The sequence below is a fragment of the Podarcis melisellensis genome, assembly GCF_964234715.1.
Source record: "Podarcis melisellensis genome assembly, chromosome: 8".
In the NCBI taxonomy this organism is placed as follows: Eukaryota; Metazoa; Chordata; class Lepidosauria; order Squamata; family Lacertidae; genus Podarcis; species Podarcis melisellensis.
This window is the reverse complement of record NC_138540.1, coordinates 60,171,702-60,195,515: the sequence shown is the minus strand read 5'-3', so window position 1 is coordinate 60,195,515 and position 23,814 is coordinate 60,171,702. Positions and strand designations below refer to the sequence as shown.

General features: G+C 45.8%; 1 protein-coding gene across 3 annotated transcripts in view; it reads left to right on the top strand.

Moving 5' to 3' along the window:
* The window catches only part of KCNQ4 (potassium voltage-gated channel subfamily Q member 4), a 96,833-nt gene that overhangs the window by 59,453 nt on the left and 13,566 nt on the right, over window positions 1-23,814 (top strand). For all 3 annotated transcript variants that reach the window (XM_081921195.1, XM_081921194.1, XM_081921193.1), the window contains exons 2-8: window positions 5,218-5,308; window positions 9,664-9,790; window positions 11,767-11,942; window positions 13,866-13,991; window positions 16,236-16,346; window positions 16,548-16,643; window positions 21,055-21,143. In XM_081921195.1, coding sequence (XP_081777321.1) covers window positions 5,218-5,308; window positions 9,664-9,790; window positions 11,767-11,942; window positions 13,866-13,991; window positions 16,236-16,346; window positions 16,548-16,643; window positions 21,055-21,143 — 816 coding nt within the window. The remainder of the gene's footprint in view (window positions 1-5,217; window positions 5,309-9,663; window positions 9,791-11,766; window positions 11,943-13,865; window positions 13,992-16,235; window positions 16,347-16,547; window positions 16,644-21,054; window positions 21,144-23,814) is intronic.

Below are 23,814 nucleotides of genomic sequence, written 5' to 3'. Positions count from 1 at the left end.
TTCATTCTCCATCTGAACGATCCGGTTGTATTTAGTCTCAATTCCATTCTCAAGGCGTTGTGGTCGGAGCAGGTTTTTGGGCAGATTTCCACTTTTCTGGTCTTAGGTGCCAGCCCTCTAGTTATCCATATTTGGTCGATTCGCGTCCATGTCATATGGGCCTCAGAAAAGAAAGTTCCTTCTTTCCCTAGAGGGTTCTTGATCCTCCATATGTCGATCAAATCCAAATTGTCAGTCATTTCAAAAAAGGTTTTTGGAAGTCTGCCATCTTTCGTTATATTAGCACTTTGTGACTTATCCATATTCACTGAGGCGACACCGTTCATATCTCCCAACATGATAATGTTGTTATAGTCCAAATAGTCCAGCATAATCTCGTGCAGCTTCTTAAAAAATTCCGATTTTCCATCATTTGGGGCGTAGATTCCTAGAATTAAAAACTTTTCACCTTGTGTCTGGATTTCAATTGCCAAAATTCTGCCCTGTTCGTCTTTAAATACAAATTTTGGGGACAAGTTCTCCTTTGCATAAATCACCACTCCTCTTTTCTTAACTTTATCCGATGAAATAAATTCTTGGCCTAACCTTTTGTTGATTAGCACTTTTCTATGGAGTCTTGTCACATGTGTTTCTTGCAGGCAAATAATGTCCAATTGTTCTTTTTTCAAAATATGAAATACTTTTCTGCGTTTTTCTGGAGAATTCCCGCCATTTATATTCCAACTAAGAAGCTGTAGAGACATCCCGGTTTACTTCTTGGGTATCACAGTTGGGTATCTAATTTGTCGTCCTTTTCCGGAAGCTGTGGTGCCGGGCCGCCTCCAGATGGTATGGATCCTGGTGGTAATCCCGGTGGTGGAGGCCAAGAATCTACGGCTCTCTTTTGGAGGTCCTCCTCGTTGTCGTGTAGGAACTTCTGGTGGTCTTCTGGTGTTTTAATTCTTACCTTCTTTCCTTTATAGGTGAATGACAGACCTTGAGGAAATTCCCACCTATAAGGGATTGCGTTGTATCTTAACAATTTGGCCAAGTCTGTGTATGTGGCTCTAAGGTCCAACAAATATTTAGGAATGTCTCTATAAATTTCTGCCCTTTTGCCTTCGACTTCCAGGGATTTTTTAAAGTGTTGGCCTAATATCTTGTCTCTTTCCTCTCTTGTTCTCAAACAAACCAAACAGTCTCTGGACTTATCTTTCTTAACCGATCTTCCCAGTCTGAAGGCCGTCACAATCTTGAAATCTTTATCTTCTTCAACCCCCCAAAATTTAGAAAACAGCTCCGTCAAGAATTTCTCTAGGTTGCCCTGTTCCAACTCTGGGACAGCCCTCAGCCTAAGATTACATTCCTTACTTTTCAGTTCCACCATTGACAGGTAGGCTTGCTGTTCTCCTACCTGTCTTTTCAGAGGTCTTACTTCCCCTTTGATCTCTTCCACCTTCTTGCACGCTTGCTCAGCTTTTTGATTGGCTTCCGCAGCTAATTTGTAGTTCTCCGCCGTAGCTCCTTGCAGTTTCTCAATAGCCTGAGTGTGCTGCGAAACCTGATCTGTTAGCTTGCTGATAGTAGATGTAGCTCTATCAATTTTAGATGACTGATCGTCCACCTTCTTATTCAAAAGTGCCAATTGTTCCAAAATTTGTTTCAAGACTGGATCAGTTCCTCCAGCTGCCATTTCTTCTGTAGCAGGCGTTTCAACTTCCTCCTCCTGCGCCGTCAACACAGTTGGCACCGAGGATCTACGATGATGAATCAAGGTTGTTTGGACAAGCTGCCCAGCTCTCTTGTCTTTTTTCTTTTCTTTAGCTTCCTCAGCTAAAGCTTCCTTAGCTTTAGCTGCTCTTGTTTTCGCTGGGCCACTCATTCCCCAGCTGCTGTTCAAGGTCAAATAGTCTTTCAATCCATGAGAAAGGCAAGTCCAGAGTATAAACAATTAAACCACAAAAAATCCCAATAAGATACAGTTCCCAGACCACTATGCCTCCGCAAATCCACTAGGGGGGGTTTTCAAAGGAAAGAAAGTTTCTTTTCCACCATCAAAGCTCCTATTTCAACTGAAATCCCCAAGTTCAGAAAGGAGGATTTCAGAAAGTTCTGTTTCAAATTAGTGCCACAAGGTAACGGAGAGGTTTCGATGACAGTATTAAAGCGATAGTGTATCCATCAATGCAACAGTTTATGTTAAGAGAAAAGTTTCAGCAGCCTGACAGTACTCATTTGCAACACTGGCAGTCCAATAACTCGGTTATCCCCTTCAATTCCACATCTCTTCACAATAGGAGGAAGATTCTCTAGCACACTGAACCAAAACATTTATTTCTTCACTCTTTTTCTATTTCTAGAAACACACAGTCTATTAATGCCCCTTCTTACTTCTTTCAAGATCTCTTTTTAACGCTTCAGCCCGCATCGGGTTCTTTGCTTTGCTCCGATTAGCAGGACCGGAAGGCGGACTTCCTGTTACTCGCCTCCCGTTTTCAGCCGAAATAGACAAATTTAAGTTAATCCTTAATCAGTACTTTGGTACCCCTTACTCACGGGTAGATTGCAGCCAATCTCGATGTTTTTCAAGAAGAAAGGTCGGCGCTCATCAGCAACAGCAGCGCGGCTTCACTTCCGCGAAAAGAGCGATGAACTCACAGCGCCGCTCCCCCGTTCACGATCCGGAGCCTCTTACGAGGTCCCTTCCTCGCTTCTGGGGGGGCTTCTGGCACCCGCCGAGTCCCACGGCCACAGGCTCGCTCTGCCTGCGGTTTATCTGGATGGGTCTCCGCTTCGCCGTAGCGGAGGACCCTTTTTCGCGGAGCCCCTCTTCACTCAGTAAAGAGGACCGCCATTGCCGTTTTGCGCCGCCTCCGGAAGTCTCTGATTTCTGCTGGTCATTAGGTATTTATCTCTCTTCTCTGATGTAGCAATGTCTTGGACTTGGTTTGCACATAAAGGGAGGGGAAGTGATAAAGTTCTAAGGTGGTAGAGTGCTGGGCAAGGATCGCATATTAGAACACTTCCCTGGCTGTAGTTAAACATCCCTGCACTTAGAAAGCTAGCCCAGAAGGTGGTGTGGGCTAAAACGTCTCCCCCCTGATGTGCTAGCCTTCTACTTGCAGGGAGATTTTACTATTGCAGGAAGATCGCTCCAAAGTGGCACCTCCTGCTGACAGAAGAAAACTTTTCAAGCTTGCAAATTCAAGTCTCCGTCTTCATTTCTCTTAAAAGAAGCTGAGAGGCTTCAATAAACTAAGATAAGATTGGCATTTGGGGTGTGTGTGTGGCTAGGAGGTTCAATGGCTCATCCCCCAGATTTTGCAGCAAAAAAGTGTTGTGCCTCTAGCTCTGGTTTTCGAGACTTCCCAGGCTCCGTCAGCTGCTCCATGCTGCCACCTACGGGCCATGCCTCCCACCTGCAGCTTGGTCAGATGCACTGGTGGCAAGTTCTTGAGGGTTCTCTAAATTGTTGGTGCCTGAGGTGGAAACTCCAGCTGTTTTCCACGGGCTGTGACCCAGAGAGAAGTCCTTCTGAGGAGAGGGTTGCTGAGAATGTTTCCACTTCCAAGTTTCCACCTGGTCTGTGTTTGATCAGACTCCAAGCCTGGCTGGACCAAGAGATGGCCAAGCGCCAAATGTACTCTCCCGCTCTCAAACATGGCAGCTCCAGTGTGAGTTATGTCCATCCCCCTTTGAGCATGGCCTGCCTTGGGGCTCCACTGCTCCCTGGTGAACCCATGCCCTCCTTTTCCAAAGAAAGGAATGGCTAAATTGAATAGGCTAAAAGGGGCCTCCCTGCTTCCTTTTGCCCAGTGGCGAAGCTGCATGCTCTGCTACCAGGGGCAGAGAGCAGGCGGGGGCATGGCTGGTGCCCCCCAGGTGCATGACATGCATCCCAGGGGCGTGGCATGCCACCCATATGGGTGTGACACACATCCTGGGGGTGTGACGTGCTGCCTGCAGGGGCATGGCACGCAGTCCATGGGGGCGTGGCACCCAGCGTGTGCAGGGCGTGTGTCCAGGGGGGCTGGGGCAATGGCACCCTACCAGAATAGTGGTGCCAGGGGCAGTCCGCTCCCTCCCCATTCCCGTTCCTCCGCCAGTGCCTCCGCCACATGACCCTTTTAATTGTAGGTGTTGGGTAAGGAACCTGAGCTACGATCCCTCTCCATAGGCCAGTCCAAAGAAGACCTCACCCTTGCTCTTTGGTGTAGTGGTTAGACTATAACCTGCGGAGGGGGAAAGCGAGGGTTCAAACAACCCTCTCCATCATGAAGCTCCCTCTGCCTACCCTACCTCACAGGGTTGCTAAGAGGATAAAGTGGGGAGGCATGTCACTCTCATATCCTTGGAGGAAAGCCAGGGCATAAATGTAATCCTAAATGCACGCTTTTAAAAAAGGAAGCCTTGCCAGTCTCCATTCATTTCTCCTTAACATTTATATATTATGGTTGTATTTATTTATTTATTTTTTAAAAAAACACTTTAACTTTTAGAAATCCCAAAGTGGTTTACAGTGGTGGATTAAAAATATATCAGCACAGTAAAACATTATTGATAAAACAAAGCAAAACAGTAAAATATAATAAAACAGTACATTTAGAGGGTTTTTTGAGAACTTAAAAAAAAAACCAGCCCAGGAGATTATTTTATTTTTTTATTTCATAAGATTTATACACTTGATTGTAAAAAACAAACAAACCCTCAAAGCTATTTACAAAAAGTTAAGATGATAAAATCAAGAAAAATTTGCAACCTTAACTTAAAACAGATTAAAATTACATCAACTTTCTAAATCTATGTTGAAACAGTGAAGAAAATCTTTGCCAAATAAACACTGCCGCATTTCTTTCCCTGTCCATAGAGTTATTTGATCTTGTATCTTATTTTCTTACAGTACGTACAGGATGTGTTGTGGGGTCTGCTGACTAGTTCAGTGAGTTGACTTAGACTGAACTTTCTGATGGTAGCAGCTGTTTGACGGTGGAACTGCCTACCTTGGAAGGTGGTGGGTTCTCCTTCCTTGGAGGTTCTTAAACAGAGGTTGGGTGACCATCTGTCAGGGATGCTTTAGCTGCGATTCCTGCATTGCAGGGGGTTGGACTAGAACACCTTTGGGGGTCCCTTCCAATTCTCCAGTTCTATGATTCTATGAAAGAGGAAGAAAACAGTGTCAGAGGTATGTGCCATTGCCAGCCCGGGCTAATCTGTGTCCCCCTCCTCTTGTTGTTCCAGATTTCTCCTGGTCTTCAGCTGTCTGGTCCTGTCTGTGTTTTCAACCATCCCAGAGCATCACAAATTCGCCAACCAGTGTCTCTTCATCCTGGTAAGGGGGGCTCTTCTGGCCCCCTCCTCATCTGTCTTGCTCTCCTGTCTGCCCATCTTAAGTCTGTTCTTCATTCTTGCAAATCCCTTCTCTCTGCCTTTGGTCTTGCAATCCTTTCTCTTCAGGTGGCTTTGCTATACCGCCAGCTCCAAGTTTGTAAGGAAGGGACTTAGGGATCCCCATTCCATTCCCTCCAAGAGGGTGGTAGCAGCTCCCTCCCACCATTCTCAGTTTGCTTGCCCCAGGAAAGGAAGAAGAATAAGCAGAAAAGTTTGGATTTGATATCCCGCTTTATCACTACCTGAAGGAGTCTCAAAGCGGCTAACATTCTCTTTTCTCTTCCTCCCCCACAACAAACACTCTTTGAGGTGAGTGGGGCTGAGAGACTTCAAAGAAGTGTGACTAGCCCAAGGTCACCCAGCAGCAGCTGCATGTGGAGGAGCGGAGACGCGAACCCGGTTCCCCAGATTACGAGACTACCGCTCTTAACCACTACACCACATTGACTCTGGAATCAGAGGTTGGCATCACTGGTCACCTTCCAAAGGTTGTGTCTCAGTGGGGTCCTTCTGCTGCTGCTGCTTCTCCTTCTCCTCCTCTCTCTGTAAACCAGCAGTGGAAGGAATGAAGGGGGTGGGGAGGAGCAGGTGCCAAGGAGATCCAGGGTGGTGTAGTGGTTAGAGTGCCAGATTACGACCTGGGAGACCAAGGTTCGAATCCTCGCTTAGCCAAGAAGCTCACTGGTTGCCCTTGAGCCAAACACTGCCTCATAGCCTAACCTGCCTTGCAGGATTGTTGTGGGGATTAATTGAGGCAGGCGGGGACCATGTGTGTCACCATGTGCAAATGCAATAAGCCGATATATAAATGAGGCCGCCCCTCTCCATTCCACCTACAGCAGCTGGCTGGCCTAATAACTGAACCTTAATTCCCTAAATGGCCCTAAACGGCCTTGGTCCAGTATACCTGAGGGGCGTTTCCACCATCATCGTTCAGCTTGGATACTGAGGTCCAGTGCCGAGGGCCTTCTAGCAGTTCCCTCGCTGCAAGAAGCCAAGTTACAGGGAACCAGGCAGAGGGCCTTCTCGGTAGTGGCACCCACCCTGTGGAACGCCCTCCCACCAGATGTCAAAGAGAAAAACAACTACCAGACTTTTAGAAGACATCTGAAGGCAGCCCTGTTTAGGGAAGCTTTTAATGTTTAATAGATTATTATATTTTAATATTCTGTTGGAAGCCACTCAGAGTGGCTGGGGAAACCCAGCCAGATGGGCGGGGTATAAATAATAAATTATTATTATTATTATTATTATTATTATTATTATTATTATTATTATTATTATTCCACACTGATGAGGCCACAGACTATTTTAGGAGGGGGCTGGGACAGGCTGTGTAGCAATTGAGGCTGGTCCTTTAGGGTAACTGGGGGAGCACTGCCCCACCAACCTCAGCTTACATCTACTTTCCTGCCTCCTGCCTTGCAACCTTTGCAGGTGGTGGAAGCTTCCTCCTTCTGGGTCTTAGTGTTGCCCTTGAAGAACTCAGCAGTGGGGAGGAGGATGAGGATGGGGACAGTTGCCTGACATTGCCTCTGGCGCCACCTGCTGTTGGCCTCCCTGCCTTCCACCCCAGTGAGCACCAGCCACCATTGCTGTGTTTGCAAGCCTGCCCTCCAACAGAGGGATATGAACAAAGGACTTGGAAGGACAGCCAGGGAGTGGCCTCTACCGCCCCAAACCTCCACTAATAGAGGCAGCTGTCTCACTTGGCCTAATGGTAGGGCTGGTACCTGTCAGATGCTTTGCTTCCTGGAGGACTCTGGGTGCATAATGCTAGCTTAGCTGGATCTTTTGGTCTGATTTGGTAGCAAGATTCCTCTTCTCATAGCCAGCAGTCCTGGTGGTGAACTTTATCCGTATGGAAAAGGCGGGTGACAACTTGGGGAAGAGGGAAGGGTGACCAAACCCAGGGGGAGGGGTGGGTGAGAAGAATCTTTAAAAAAAGCAACTTTCCCCCCAAACTGTCAGAAACGGCTGACGCTGGAATTCTCCTGACTGAGATGGAGACTAAATTAAGAAGGTCCGTGTGACTTTCCCTCTAGTAAGCAAAATAGGGGCTTGTTTGTGAAAAAGGAAAGAAAGGAAAGGGAGGCGACGAGGCAGGACAAAGCTGACACGGCGGGAAAACTTGCTCTTATTGACTAGCGCTCCAAGGGTGCAAGAAAAGGATGCAAGCTCATACGGGCTTCCTGGGCAAGGGTGCTGAAGCGCCACGCTGGCTTTCCAGTCAGACCAGGAAAGATGGAGAGGCTTGTGAAGCTGCCATCTCTGAGGGAAGGGTTATAATTCATTGGCAGGGCCTCTGCTTTCCATGCAGAAGGTCCCAGGTTCAGTCCCTGGCATCTCCAGGCTGGCAATATCCCCCCCCCCAGCTGAAACCCTGGAGAACTGCTGCCAGTCAGTGTGGACAGTACTGAGCTAGATGGAGCAATAGTCTGACACAGTAGAAGGGATCTTCCTTTGTTCCTATTTAAACCATCCCTTTATTTGGAACCACGAGGGCTGGAATCTTACTTTAGCAAAAGGGAAGGGCCATAGCTCAGTGCCAGGGCCCCTGCTTTGTGCACAGAAGGCCCCTGGTGTCTGCAGGAAGGACTGGTAATGTTCCCCATCAGAAACCCTGGAGAGAGCTGCTGGCAGTCAGTGTGGACAATACTGAACTGGGTGGACCAAGGGTCTGGCTTCTTTAAGGCAGATTAGCTAAGTGGAAGGCAGATTCCTAGATCCCTACTGCAGGGATTAACTTTATGGATAAAAAGGTTGGGTTTCTTCAGTTACATGAGAAACCATGGCTCCAGACCTCAGCTGTACATGGAAACAGCTGCCACAATTCCTTGGCTTGAAACAAGGGTGTCCTGGAACAGACTCCCCTGTAGCTCAGTGAAAGCCTCTGCTTTGTAGGCATCACCAGATGGGGATGGGAGAGACTTTTTTTTTCTGGGACCCTGGAGAGCAGCTGCCAGTCAGTGTTGACAGTACTGAGCTAGATGGTCCAAAAGTCCAACTCTGTATAAGGCAGCTTCCTGTGTTCCTACGAATAGGCCAACCAGGCTGGGGCTGACAAGTGGCTTTGCAGCTGAAGTTCTCTGGGGGCTCTCATAATACGTCCCCCAAATATCTATTCGAAAGTGAATTTGCGGCATCAGTGTAAACCAACTTCCTCCACCTTCTCCAGAAGAGATCCTTTGCTATCTGAGGTCTGGCCTTTGCTTGGGAGAGGGATCAATGATTTGCAATGAGGACATTTATATTTAGAAAGCAGGTCCCTATGCCACCCTGCCCTTTCCGGATTCTAATTTCTGCTTGTGGGGTCCACGGGGGCCTGCTGAGGTGGCCTGGTCACTGGGCTGCGGCGGAAACTGCAGGGGGGGGGGAGAGAGGTCTCATGCTGCGTGGCTTGAACTGACATTTGGTAGTCGCATAAGGAGGAATCTCTTAGCTGGACTTCTGGTCTGATCCAAGCCCCACCTGGTCCTATGTCCCATTTCAGCCAGCCTGTTAAGATGCCTCTGGGAAGCCATTAAGCGGGAGCCTCTTCCTGCGGCTCATTCCCTGGGCCTGACATTCAGAGATTGTGCTGAATGTCTCTTGAACATGGAGGCTCCATTTTAGTTGTCATGAGTAATTGAAGAGGTATTTATTAATAGATTCCTTGCCCATCCTTTACTGTGGGGTCCCAGGTTAAAACAATAAAATATTAGATTACAAGGATAATACCAGGTTGCAACAAATGGTGACAAATTAAGGTTACAACAATGCAATATTGAATTATAAAATGCAGCAGCTGCAGCCATAAAACACATTATCATGAGTTTGTTTGAAGTCTTCCAAATTAACAGCTCTCTCTTAATTTTTACGGCAGCAAATTTTGTAAGTTAACTGTGTGTTATGAAAGACGGTTGCTTCGCTCTGGTTTTATTTTTCCTTTTTTGTGGAGGTTCAATAGCTGTCTTTAATATGCTTTTGTGGGAGGAGGTGTAGCCTGTCTTATGGTACAGTTGTCCTGAAAGGCGAGGTGTAAATATTTTATTAAATACAATATATGAGTGTGAAGAAGCATGTTCCTTTATTGATTTTAAACTTAGCCACGTGTTTGCTTATTTGGGTGACTTTCAACACACACACACACACACACACACACACAAAGGGGGGGCAGGTTCTTACTATTACTGTTAATGGAGAGTGATTTCAAAAGTGTTTGGTAGCTTTCTCCTGCCTGGTTTACCTCTCTCCGCCCCTCCCTCTCCAAAACCCCACACCTGATTTTTTCTGTTCCTCTCTCCTCCTTTGCAGGAATTTGTCATGATTGTGGTTTTTGGCATGGAATACATCATCAGGGTCTGGTCAGCCGGCTGCTGCTGCCGCTACAGAGGCTGGCAGGGACGCTTTCGATTTGCCCGGAAACCCTTCTGTGTCATAGGTACGCCTTTCGTTTTGCCCTATAGCAGCCAGGAGAGAAGGAGGAGTCACGGGAAGAGCAATGGGACAAGGCATGCACAGCTGGACCACATCTTTGCACCGAATGTGTAAACCACACCCACCTGTTAGCCACTAGACATCAGGTGCAGCACTCAGATATGCACTGCACTAAGATCAGGAGATAATTTTGTGCCTGCTACCTTTCAAAGAGCAAACAGAGCTTCATTTCTGATCTTAGTGATGTGCTGAGATCAGATATAAGCCTGTACCTGCTGCTGTGGCCTGAACTTTGAGCCAGGGGATGCCATGTGACATCAGGTAATTGACAGATAGATGGCCCCAACCTGCCCATCAAAAATGGTCCACAGAAGGTGAACCAGTTCTGGATGGGGCCCTCTGCCTGTATCTAATTCCCCACCACTGATACAAGGCTAGCCAACAACATTGTTCTTGGGGTAGCGTGCCTAGAACCGTAACATACAATTTAAAAAGACAATTTCGTATTTTATTTTATTTTTTGAATAACCCAACTTGCAACATAAAAGTCATTTTCTGGAAGAAAGGAGAATCAAAATAGACAATTCAAAAGTGCATCATGCAGCACATAAACAGTGGCTAAAAATGCTAAAATTGTATATTTGTAAAAAATAAATAAATGCAGGTTGTTAAAAAGGATAAAAATATTCCAGAAAGACAGCAAGGCAGGCATCAGATGGTCCTTTCTTAGGAATGGGGGCCCCCAGCTCAGCTACTACCGCTGAAAAGCCACTGAGCCTGCAGCTTCCTTTTGTGGGGGCACCTGGAGCAAGGCCTCTGAAGATCTAAGGCTTACAGCAGGTATATATAAGAGAATATGATTTTTCAGGGATCTTGGTCTCAAGCTACTAAGGGCTCCAAAGGTTAATAGGACCCAGAAACAGTGAGATCCTAGATACAGGTGATCTTAAGCCATATAGACCTTATGTTCCCCTTTCACAGAAGGTTTTTAATACCTTCTTCATGATTTGAATAAAGACATCCAAGTTGTTTTACTGCAGTTCTTAAAGAGCTCTGGGTGGCCTTTATCTCAAGCCCTGCTTTGTCCTTTAGAGACCCAATTTTTTCTTAATTTTTGCTGAGCTATCAAGTTCTCTTCACCAAGGGCAGCCTTGTATGCCACCTACTGGAAGTCCTGAGCACTGCATGCATTGCATAGTCTTACAGTATTTGTTTCGTTGCAGGAGTGCTTGTGTAACCCTTTGAAAAGAGAACTTTTAAAATAGTTCCGTTGCCCCAGTCTCACAGCAGTGTCACTGCATAGCACACCTTGCCCCAAGAGGTTATGTCATCTTCCTCCTTTCTATTCTTCCTACAACTGAAGATGTTGTTTTTAAAACAAGCTTTTGATTCCATGGTTCAGTTTAAGTAATTGCTTTTGACTTTTGGCTGTTTGGGTTCTTGTTTATTGATGCAGCTTTTAGTTAGACAGTTACACTGAATTATTATTATTTTCATGTCTGTTTTTTATATTTTGCAAGGTGCTTTGAATTGCTCTTGCAGCTTAGTGGCAGAGCATCTTATTTGCATACAGAAAATCCCAGGTTCAATCATCCACATCTCCAGGCAGAGCTGAGAGAGGCTTCTGGAGAGCCACTGCCAGTCAGTGTCAACAGTATGGAGCTAGTTGGATCTGACTCAAAATAGTGATCTGACTCAAAATAGGGCAGCTTCCTATGCCCCAGGGACACATTTTTATACAAATAATTTAAAGACTTTTCAAAGTTCAAGGATGTGTGCTTCCCTATCGCCCCATTAGAACGTAAATATCCTATGAATCTCTCTCTGTGTGTAATTTTGGCCCAGTTGCAAATCCTTGGTGGTGCTTCAGGTGACCAGCTTCTGTACTTAGGCAGAGGGTTTTTGCTGAACACACAGGGGACCGGCCCTCCTCTTGGGCCCTGCACCATGCTTGCTTTCCCCTTCCTTCTTCTGTTCCAGATTTCATCGTTTGCATTGCTTCTCTGGCCGTCATCGCTGCTGGCACCCAGGGGAACATCTTTGCTACCTCGGCACTGCGCAGCATGCGCTTCCTACAGATCTTGCGCATGGTGCGTATGGACCGGCGCGGCGGCACCTGGAAGCTCCTGGGCTCAGTGGTTTATGCGCACAGCAAGGTGAGTTGGGAGCCTGAGGCTAAAATAGAAGGTACAAAGCACACTGTGGGGGTGGCCATGTTTGAGGTGTGGGAAGAAGGAGGCTCAGTTCCAGTGCTGCAAAGACCTAAAGACCTTCAGCCTCTCATTTGTCTTCAAGAAGACTCTTGCTGCCAGATTAAGCCAAAGGCCTATCCAGTCCATCACCCTATTCTCATCCACATGTAGACAGGAAACCCACAAGGAGCACCTGAATACAACAGCACTCTTCCACACATGGTTGCCAGCAACTGGTATTCAGAGCATACTGCTTCCTATGCGGAAAGTGGTTTTAAATCTTTTTGAGGATGACTATGAGACTGAATTTTTTTTGAATCATCAACTTTTGGAAAATCAGGGGTTCTCGATCAGAGGCAGATGGATAAACCTGTTTCCATTCTATGGCATTTTGCTGTTGCCCAATCAAAGGTCTGTCCCATCTCAGGTTTGACAGATTTTAAAAAATAGAAAGCACAAAAGTTTCTACATTTAAATTGTACATATTCTGCATTGTACATGTATTCTTCTTCCCCTAAAATGCACATTTTTGTATGCTTTTCATAAAATAAATGCTCTATTTCCTCCTTTTTAAGAAAATGTATAGTACATCTTTTGTGTGCACATTTTTGGGGCATTGCAAAATCTCAAGAAGTGCCTAATCTGAGTGATAGTTGCATTCTGTTCCAAAAGAAATTTTGGTGACAGAAAACTGGGTCTGTCAGTTGCAGAGATTAAATTTCTTCTCCCTCCCTCCTCTCAGCACATCTGCTTCCTCTCTGAATAAGCAATGATGTAAAGCAGCAAAGCTTATATGAAGTTCCAAGAGACCACGTGGTCTCTCAATAAGATCACTATTTGTTTGTTTGTTTGTAATATTTCTCACTTGCCCTTCCCTGTAAGGTCCCAGGGCAAATCACCAAAAATATAGCACACAATTATAAAAACAGATAAAAATGTTGCAGTTAGAAAACAAAGCAAGATACAGTTACAGCATCTCGAGTTACAGATGCTTCAGGTTACAGACACATCAGGTTACAGACTCTGCTAACCCAAAAATAGTACCTCGGGTTAAGAACTTTGCTTCAGGATGAGAACAGAAATAGTGCAGCGGCAGTGGGAGGCCCGTTAGCTAAAGTGGTACCTCAGGTTAAGAACAGTTTCAGGTTAAGAACGGGCCTCCAGAACGAATTAAGCTCTTAACCCGAGGTACCACTGTAATTCCAAATGGAACAGAACTAAATAGAGAGAACTGGCATGGACTATATATCAGAGTGGCCTTCTCATCTTCTAGTGGGAATGATTATGTGTGGTGTCCAAGCCAGCCAGCCAACCCCTCCACCAGGAGACTAGAAGCAATTAGCAACCAAGCAGGGCATTCCACTCACCATCTGCCCAGTTTTCCGTTTTCCTTTTTAAGTGACATTCAACTTTCTGTGGACACTTAGCATGCTCAGTCATCATTAGGCTGGTTTGGGGAGTGGGTGTGTCTCTTTGAGAGGCTGTTTTTCTTAAAACTGTACTTCTGCAAAGCTCAAGGTTCCCCTGGGCATGCTGCTATCTCCTTGTGTGGATTTCAGAGCCCCCCGGAGAAACATTGAATGACTCCAGAGAATCGCCAACCATGTGAGGCTTTTGTAGTTGGAGAAATGTTGTTGAATAACTCCAGAGAAACACCAGTCATGTTTTGTAGTTTAGGAAGGTCTTTCTTTCCTGGTACTTTTGGGTATGTTCATATCTTAGTAGAAGAGCCCCTGAATCTTGCACTCTGTTCCATGACTTAGGTTTCTGTGTCCTATTCCTTTGATTGTCTAGCTGGCTTTTTATGTCTTCAGCTAGGACTGCTTTGCTCCAAGTTCCTTTTCAGGTTACTTGCTGAAGTTCACTTTTGTGTGTGTGTGTGGGCAGGAGCTGATCACAGCTTGGTACATTGGTTTCCTGGTCCTCATCTTCGCCTCCTTCCTTGTCTACCTGGCAGAGAAAGATACCAACAAAGATTTTCTCACCTATGCAGACTCACTCTGGTGGGGTACGGTAAGTTAGACATCTTTTTGATCTCGCCTGCTCTTTCATCTTGGGATGGGCAGGGAGGGAGAAGAAGTTAAGTTTGTGGGGAGATGTTCCAACTGACCTGTTGAGAGCATGCTGGGTGCTTAGGATATGTGGAGGACCAGGCTATGCGCACCCTCCACTGTCAGAGACAGTATGCTAGGAACTGCTGGAATCACACGTGGGGAGAGTGGTGTTGTGCTCAGGTCATGTTTGTGGGTTTCCCATAGGCATCTGGTTGGCCACTGTGAGAACAGGATTCTGGACTAGATGCTGGCCCATAAAGGTCTATCTTGTATTCTTAAGATGCAGGGGGTGGGTATGACTGAGTGCGGAGAATATCCTCCATAGTCTAGGGAAGGGGAAGAAATTGACTTCAATTTGCCATTTAATATGAAGCTGCCTGATTCGTGCTTCCCATAACAAAGCAAATGGCAGCCATCCTTTGAAATTCACACTTCTTTGAATTTTGTAATGCCAACCAAAGAGATGGGTGCAAAAATGCATATATTAAGGGAAAGTGTGCATAAAAATATACATGAATGAAGCAAAATGCTGAGCTTGCCCTTTTACATGTACTGTTTAATGCTCACCCTTACACTTACAAGGAACCCATCATATAGTGTGGCAGTACTTAATTTCTGAGACTCCTTTCTTGTTAATATTAGGCAGGTACCCTTGTTGTATTTTTTTTTAAGCCTGCTAGAAGCACTTTCATTTAGGCAATCCTACCCAGATGTGTACTTTTTTATTATGAATATTTTATGCTATTTATGTAAGCAGCTTAGAGCTTTTTTATTTTAAGCAGTATATATACATCTTGTTGAATTAAAAAAAAACTATGTTAAGGGAAATGGCTGGTAAAATTTGTACATTAGGCAAAGCTGCAAACGAAAATGTGTGTATTATGAATACACACACACACACAGAGTGAGGACTTTGCTAAAAAGCCAAGCAAACTGATGGGGAAATAAGAACATAAAAGATCCCTACAGGGGTTTCCTGCAGCCAATCAGAAGCCACGCTTTGGTTTTCAAACGTTTTGGAAGTCAAACAGACTTCCGGAATGGATTCCATTCGACTTCCAAGGTACAACTGTTCTTGATAAAAACCAGAGGGGTCCAGCATCTTTTTCTAAGAATGGCCAACCAGATGCCCCAATGGGAAACCTGCAAGGAGGGCCTGAAAGCAACAGCCGCAACTCTCCCCATGTGAAATTCCAGCAACTGGCATTGGGAGGCATAATGCCCAGTGCATAATGCACAGAATGTAGTACATTGCCGACATGCTTAGTAGCCATTGACAGCCTTATCCTCCATGGAATTGTCTAATTCCCTTTTAAGGCCATCCAAGTTGGTGGACGTCACAACCTCTTGTAGGAGCATATTCCATTGTTTCACTATGCAATGTGTGAAGAAGTGGTTTCTTTTTGCTAGTCCTTACCGGTAATTGAATATTCCTGAGTTCTAGTAGAGAGAGAGAGAGATAGAGATAGAGATAGAGATAGATAGAGAGAGAGAGAGAGAGAGAGAGAGAGAAACCTTCTCTTTTGCCACACTATGCTCCCCACCCCCACTTACACACCTTTTATTTAAATTGAAAAATTCAAAATGTTTGTAACCTTTCCTCATAGGGGAATTGCTCCATCCCCATGATCATTTTGGTTGCCTTTTTCTGAACCTTGCCCAGATCCAACTGGGGGTGAGGCAACCAGAACAGGACACCGTATTTCAAATGACACCGTAGATGTTTGTAACGGTATTATGGTGCCGGCGGTTTTATTTTCAGTTTTGTAGTGAACTGAAGTTAAGAAATGAAAAGTGTTGTGTACCTCTCAGCTGCACCCTCTGAATGTGTAAAGGAACCAGAAGTTGACGTGAATCGAGAGGATGCCAGCCTAGTCCTAGCCAGTCATCCTGACTGAGATAGCTCAGTCAGTAGAGAGTGAGACTCTTAATCTCAGGGTTGTGGGTTTGAGTCCCGTGTTGGGCAAAAGATTCCTGCATTGCAGGGGGTTGGACTAGATGACCCTCATGGTCCCCTCCAACTCTTTAATTCTATTCTATTCTATTCTATTCTCAGATGTTGTTGGGCTACATCTCCCATCAGCCAGCATGCCCAATGGTCAGGGCTTGCGAGGGCTGCTGTCCGACAACCTTTGGAAGCTGCCAGGTTGAAGGCAGGGTGATGGCAAAGGATTTGTATTGATACCTCCTCTTCTGCTTTCAGATCACACTCACCACCATTGGCTACGGGGACAAGACCCCACAGACGTGGCTGGGCCGGGTGTTGGCAGCCTGCTTTGCCCTTCTGGGCATTTCCTTCTTTGCTCTACCTGCTGTAAGTAGGTGCCAATGAGACCTGGAGGAGAGGCTAACAGGGATGGCAGACTGGTGGGTAGGGGGAAGTGAGGAGATACCAATGCCCTTGTCTGGCACAAGCAGGTGGGCTGGTGGGCTTTTCCAAGCAGTTGATGGGGCTCCTCTTCCGAAATTAGACCTTGACCTCTATTTTCTGGCTCCATTTCTCTTTTCCACACAGGGGATCCTGGGCTCGGGGTTTGCTCTCAAAGTTCAAGAGCAACATCGGCAGAAGCATTTTGAGAAGAGACGGACACCGGCGGCCAACTTGATCCAGGTGGATAGAAAGGAGAGAAGAGTTTGCCGCAAGGCCCTTCTCCAGCTCTGTGGGTGGGCTGTGATCCTGGGATTTCCCCCCACTTCTTTGTTTGTGATAGCCAAATCCTTGTCCTTGTAATTGTGGGGGTATGCTTGGAAGGGTGTTGACAACACCTCATGGAATGGCTGGAATAATCCCCCCAAAGAAACTAAGTGTTACTTATTTAGAATCACAGAATGGTAGAGTTGCAGGGACCCCCAAGATTCATCTAGTCCAACCCCCTGCAATGCTGGAATCTCAAATAAAGAATCCCCTTGAAACATTTTTACCCTGCTCTTTAGGCTCTCGCAGTTGCTTATGGAAATCAGCTAAAAGGCACGGCACACAAGGAAGGAGGTACGGGTGGGGAGGAGGAAAAAAAAGTAAGGCTGAGCAGCAGTTTCTTAAAGTAATATAGCTCCTCCCGAGGACAAACAATATGACAATGCATTATGCAAAATAAGAGAAAGTAAGCAAATTTGCATGGATCACAGAGTGGAGCTTTTCTTGGCACAAAAGGGGGGCACAGCTTAGTGGCAAAGCATCGGATGGCAATGGATCTTGAGTTGGAGAAAACGTTACTCTGCCTGCCTTGGAAAATTGACAACAGTGAGAACAAGGGCTCACACAGATTTCCACTTGTCCCATTGCTTTCCACTGGGAGAACCCATGGTTTAGCACTGAATCGGAACAAACGGCAATTGGGTTTTCTGCACATTGCCAGATTCAGTGGTAAACAGCAGGGTTTCCTGGGGAAAGCAGCAGGGCAAATGAAAAACCACTCCGCCCCATGCCTAGAATGCATGGAGCAAGCCCTAAGTATCATTGCTAGTAGAGTAATGGTCAAGTGGGAGGGGTCCCAGATCGCAGTCCAATATTGTGCCTAAGGTCCCAGGTTCAGTCACCACTCTCTCTGGATAAAAATATCTCATCAGGGCTCAGAAAGAAAGTCTCCCTCTCTCTTCCTGAGATCTCAGAGAGCCACTGCCAGTTGGAAGAACAATGGAAGCCCTATTTAAAGAAAATGCAACTTCAGCCCCCTTCTCTTGCTTAAATACAATAGCTGAGCATGTCATAGGAAAAGGGGGTGGGTGGGAATCCCTTCAGCTTTTCCCAGGACTCTGGTTTTCCTATGAGCTCTGCATGTTAACCCCATCATAGCGGGATCCAAAGGGGGGAAAAGAACTGCTAAAGCTAGCCAGGAAACCTCCTCCAAGACCTAGAGGTTTGGGTATAGATGGCCTATCTCCCATGGTTACGTATATTATTATTTTTCACATAAGAAGCAGCTTTTTACTTGAAACATAGAAACACTGGAGGCTTTAGCCTATTGGCCCATCTAGCTTAATATTGTCTACACTGACTGGCAGCAACTGCCCCACTCCCAACAGCCCTTGCAGCCAGCACAGCCTGTGGTCAGGGGGGATGATGGGAGTTGGAGTCCAACAAGATCTAGCATGCCCCTGGCTGGTTCCCCTGCCCAATAATATCATTTATTAAATTTATATCCTGCCCTGCCTCCCCAGTGTTGCAGTCTGGTCCTTTCCCTTTTCATCCTTGTTCTATCTGTGACCTCCTTCTTGGCCCCCTTTCCCCTCCCCTTGTTGCATGCTCACACCCAGTTCCAATTCAGTTTTTCTTTGGCTGTCCCTCCATCTGCCCTGCATTTTATAATATAGAACCTGCCATTGGGGCAAAGAACAAAAATCCTGGTGTGTTAGCCTTGTGCCTAGATTGTTTCCTTCCCATTGTTGCTGGAAAGGTGATGCTTCTGACTCCTGCGTTATCTCTCTGGCTCAGAGGACTCTTGTGACAAAGAGGACCCCTCCTGCCCCTCCCACCTCCTCCTGTCAGCTTTCCTGCTGCCCCACTGCTAAATGCAACTCCAAATTGCCTTTCATTCGCTGAAAGGCCGACGAGGAACAGCTGGAAATGGACAGTGAGCGAGACAAAAGGGGAACGCACTCATTGTTTCAGCACACAAAGCAATCACAAGGACACAGCTCTCTTCCCCCTTTGCTCCCAAGAAGGGCTCCTCTGTCCTTCCCCACCTGATAATGCTGGCCAATTCAGAAGGCCTTGCTTTCTGGAGCAGATGGAAAATGGTGATATGGCCGTCCACTTTCTTCCACCCCACCCACAATAATTCCCTATAGAGCATTTCCCCACCCCCAGAAATAAATGGGAAACGATTTGGGAGAAACATCTCAGAATATTGAGCTGCTGTAATTTGAGGACTCCTGGGAGAAGATTATGGGCTCATCATCCTCTGGTTTAGGCTCCAGCCCTATTCTCTGCCCTGTCCCCCTGCCTCTGCCCCAAATCCTCTCTATGGGTTTGAGCGTCTCATACTTGAGGCATCTGATCAACTGAAACAGATTAATACTGGAATGTGTGATGAGACAAAGCATACTTTACAGAGGGCCTCTGTGTTAGACTGGGAAGTACAGTGTCTAAAGCCAGTTCACAACAATGTGATGGTACAGGCTGCTGGGTCAGCCCTACCAATGTTGTGGAGCACAGAGCTGAATACACTGTGTGACTTGCCCCACACCCCCTAAGGTATGCAAAAAGTCCCAGGTTCAATCCTCGGCTTCTCCAGGTAGGGCTGGGATAAGTTCCTTGCCTAAAACCCTGGAGAGCTTGCTGTCAATTCTGAGATGGTTCTGAGCTAGATGGGCCAATAATCTGACACATCGCAAGGCAGCTTCCAATGTTTCTACATGACCATCTACCTGAAGGTGTGGAGAAATACGGTCCATATCTGTATGTGGAATGGGACACAAAGGGGAGCTCCTTTGTCCATTGCCCCATACAGCAGAACCCCTTTTGCTATGGTTTGTAAATCAGAAGCCGGCTTTGTGAATGCAGGCCAGCATCACCACTCCCTTCATTTCCCAGCGTTAAACACAGCTTCGTGTTAAATGCACAGCGATGCCCTCTGTGATTTACAGAAATCAGATTCCCTCTTAACCATAGCTTCAAACCACGGGTACTGTTTCAGTTTTGTAATAGAACCACAACTGCCACTGGTGCCCATGTAAAGTGAGACCATATTTCTGTGAAGGGAGGGGGCAAGTTGCTCTGAAAAGTAAAGGAGGAAAATGGCGCTTGCATTGTGTGTGGACCATTTAGAGATTCTGTTACATTACAGTATGCAAGTATAAATGAATAAATAAATGGAGAGGGAATCTTTTGTCTTGATTTGCAAAGATTGCTGCCTGGGACATCTATGGGGTAAAAGGCAGCAGATTTTGGCCCCATTTCTGCCAAAGCAATAGTGCAATTACTTCCCTGTGAAGCTTTTTCAAGATTTACCTTTAAAATCCAGTATCCTTTTTCCAACAACGTCTGGCCAAATGCAGGTTGGGTTGGTGGGTGAGAATATACCTGGTCTTCTGTATTAGAAAAAGAAGTGTAGAAACCATACATTCAAAGCACATCCACACACCCCCCCCCTCCAGAATCCTGGGAATTGTAGTTCACCTTCAGGGATTTACAATTCCCAGTACCCTTAACAAACAACGGTTCCCAGGATTTGGGTGTGCTTTGAACGTATGCTGTGTATGCAGACAAAGATGGCCCCGGTTGCAGTTTTAAACTGCTGTGTTTTTGTTGCAGTTTGGTGGTTTTACTCTTATCTTGTTTATCTCCTGTAACAATGCTGAGGTGGAGTCTATCTTGCATGTCTTTTTTAACTGTAGTTTCTCCCAAGGGACTAGGAAAGCCCTAATATATCCCATTATACAGTCCCTCCCTGGCTGCTTTTCTGAGTCTCTCATGATCACTTAGCTTCAGGGCTCCAGTAAATCACCCACAGCACATTTTTGAAAATGGCCATCCTTATTAGACCACTTCTGATTGCCTTATAAATATAGGGACACTATTTCGTTTTTTTAAAAAAAGCAAACAAACAAACATAATTCTGTTTTTTAGTTGTATTCATTGTATTTGCTATTCATTTTTTCTAAAAAAATGTTTTTGTTTTTTCCAAATTGTTACAAATCAGACCAAATTACTTAAATTTAATACAATTTCTTAAAATCAGGTTTCCAGCTCCTGTTGCAAACATGTGTTGATCATTTCCTCCCGAAGCCGCATCTTCTCTTGTTTAATGTCCAGTCATCATCCTTCACTAGACGTTAAGTTGTATTTGTTATTAATGCTGTTAATTGCTGGTTTCAAAGAAAGAAAGGGAAGGAGGGAGATGTATACTGTATCTTGTTTATCTTGTTATACTGTGATATCTTCGTGAGCCACCTTGATTTAAAAAACGACAGTGTGTCAATCAGTAACAATAACAAGATGGCCACTGGGGAAAACAAGCAGTGCATAAAGACCATGCCCTTCTCTTTCCCCACCCCCAACCCCCTCGTCCCGGTTGGTGCAGGCTGCGTGGCGCCTCTACTCAACGGATGTCAGCCGGGCCTACCTGACAGCCACCTGGTGCTATTACGACAGCATCCTTCCATCATTTAGGTAGGTGTGAAGTTGCCTTGGTGGAGGAGCCTACTTGGTGGTGAGCCCCTAAAATCACAGACTCTCTTCAAGCCAAGAGGTGGAGAGCCAGGGTTGGCCAGAATGGCTAAGCCAGTGGGGCTGATAATTAACATCAGGTTCAGGATGGCAGTGGTTGGACTAAAGTTACATTTTTTCTTTGTGTATTGTTGCTATTTCATGTAACAGTTTTCAATATAACGTACGTATCCATTCCCCAGCAAATAAGAACGTTGGGGACATTTTGTGTCACTGACTTTCTGTCATTCATCCAGTGTTGAGTAGCTGGTGTTGGATAGATCCAAATCAGGGGGGTTCTTATGTTAACTTAAGGTGAGTTTATATGGTGAATTAATTTGGGGGAAATGTTGCCATGCAGCAATAATCCACTGTTCTTTTTCTGTTCAGTCTATGCGCTAGTCAGATGTCTGTCATTAGGATGGGAAGGGAGAGCACAGAGGGCCTGAACATTGCAGGCACTCGGGTTGAAAGGACAATGTCTCTCCCTCTCTTCCTGTGCAACACTCTTTTGCTTCCATAGTAGTGAATGACAGCCATTCTGTTGCACAGGTGAGGAAAGAAACAGGTGCCCTCAGGAGTGTGGGGGTATGACTTTTAAAGGTGAGGCAGTGGCTTATGCCTCCCGTGCTGTTGTTTTCCCTGGAGCCAGTGGAGGGGTGAAACAGAACATCTGCTGGCTGGGGATTGTGTGCAGATCTCACACCCTCATCACAACGCATCACACTTCCATCACAGTTCCATCCCCCTCTCCCTTGACACATGACCTTCCCATCTCAATCAATGTCGGGACTTTGTTTGCAAAGACTTCTGCGGTGCGGATGTTGGAGGAGACCCTTAGTCTTTACATGCTGGTATATACTGTACTCACTCACATACATATATACATGAATATGCACTGGTGGGTGTGGACATACGACGCTGGCCTTTACTGAACCAGACTTGTTAATCCATCTCATTAAGTTATGCCTCATTTGACAGGCTCTTCAGGGTCTCAAGTAGGGAGTTATAGCAAACCCATAGTAGAAGTCATATGACACCCCAGCCCAGCAGGTTTGCACCACAGAATCATGGAATGGAAGAGTTGGAAGTGAGAGAAAGGGTTGTCCCGTCCAACCCCCTGCAATGTAGTTGTCAGATGATTGATTCTGCAAAGTACAGATAATGACTTCCATACTTACCTTTATATGGCCTGATTCCACGGCTGGTTTCAGAAAACATCTTCAGTAGTGCACACCCTGTCGCAGAGGCAGCCAAACCTTTGGGGCCAGTAAGCACATCTGGAATTTTGAGAAAGTGTCGTGGGTCCCTGCCTCCCAATGGCTGCTGCCAGGGTGTGGCAGAACACAGAATTGCTGCCGCAGCTACAATAGCAGGAAAAAAACAGGGCTACAAAGCAGCCCCCCCCCCCCCAGAATCCCCCTCAAGTCAGTGGGAGAAATGGCATGTGTATCAAGTGCCTCCACGTTCATTCACAGAAAGAAGCTCTGTGCATTTCTCAGAACAGATGGGAAGATGGATGTCCAGCCCTAGCGTCCCGTGGATTACAGCCGTGTTTCAAGGGGGCAGGTCCAACGTAAGAGGGCCTGAATCAGTGAAAGCAGGAACCAACTGGGAAAAACTATCAGTCGTTCATGCATTGTCGTTTTTTGAGGGGATATTTTCTGAGAGCTTTCGTGAACACCATAAGAAGCGTTACATTAGTGCCGGTGTCTACAACTTGGGCAATCTCTGCTGTAGCAAGATGAAAATAGAGCACTCTAAAGAGCAAGGTGCTGCAAGTTCCTGTTTTGTTTGCCTGCTATTTTGTTCTATTTATTTATTTATTTATTTATTTATTTATTTATTTATTTATTATCTATCAAAAAACTGCTTTTCATTTACCAAAAAGAATGCCACAGTGGTTTGCACAATAATAAGGCATAACAGTATCCAATAAAAATTAGTAAGCAATAAAATTGTCACAGTCACCAAAGTCTACTAATAATATGAAGGGCTGGGGTAGCCAGCAACCCCCAGGGGCTAGTCAGTTGTTTTGTTGTACAACTCTCAGCATCTCATCCCATTGGCCAGGCTGACTGAGAGTGATGGGAACTCTAGACCATTGTTTCTCAACCTTGGGTCCCCAGTTGTTTTTGGAGTACAGTTCTCACCATCCTAGACCATTGGTCTTGCTAGCTAGGGATGATGGGAGTTGTAGTCCAAAAACAGCTGGAGACCCAAGATTGGGAAACACAGCTCTGGACCATAACATCCTCAGGTCACCATGTTGCTACCCTTGGCCTGGATGAACAGGCATGTCTTCCATCAGCAGCGAAAGCACCCCGCAGCTGAGGCATAACTTGCTTTGACAATCCAGTAGCTTTGTATGCAGTTCACTCTGCTGCCATCGGAAGGTTAGAGACGGCATATTTTGTTGTGTCCAGTAATTTCAATGTGTTTTCAAGCTGTGTGCAGAACCAAGCAGTTTCTAAGGTTCAGGTCCAACTATGAAGCCTCACCACTGCAAGGTTTTGACCAGTCATTCGAAGGCAAAATACCAAAGCCGAACATCTGTAACCCCCTAGTTCAACAAACCCACCTTGGCCAATTCACACCTCGGAGAGACCAACTCAAACAACTGAAAGAATTATGG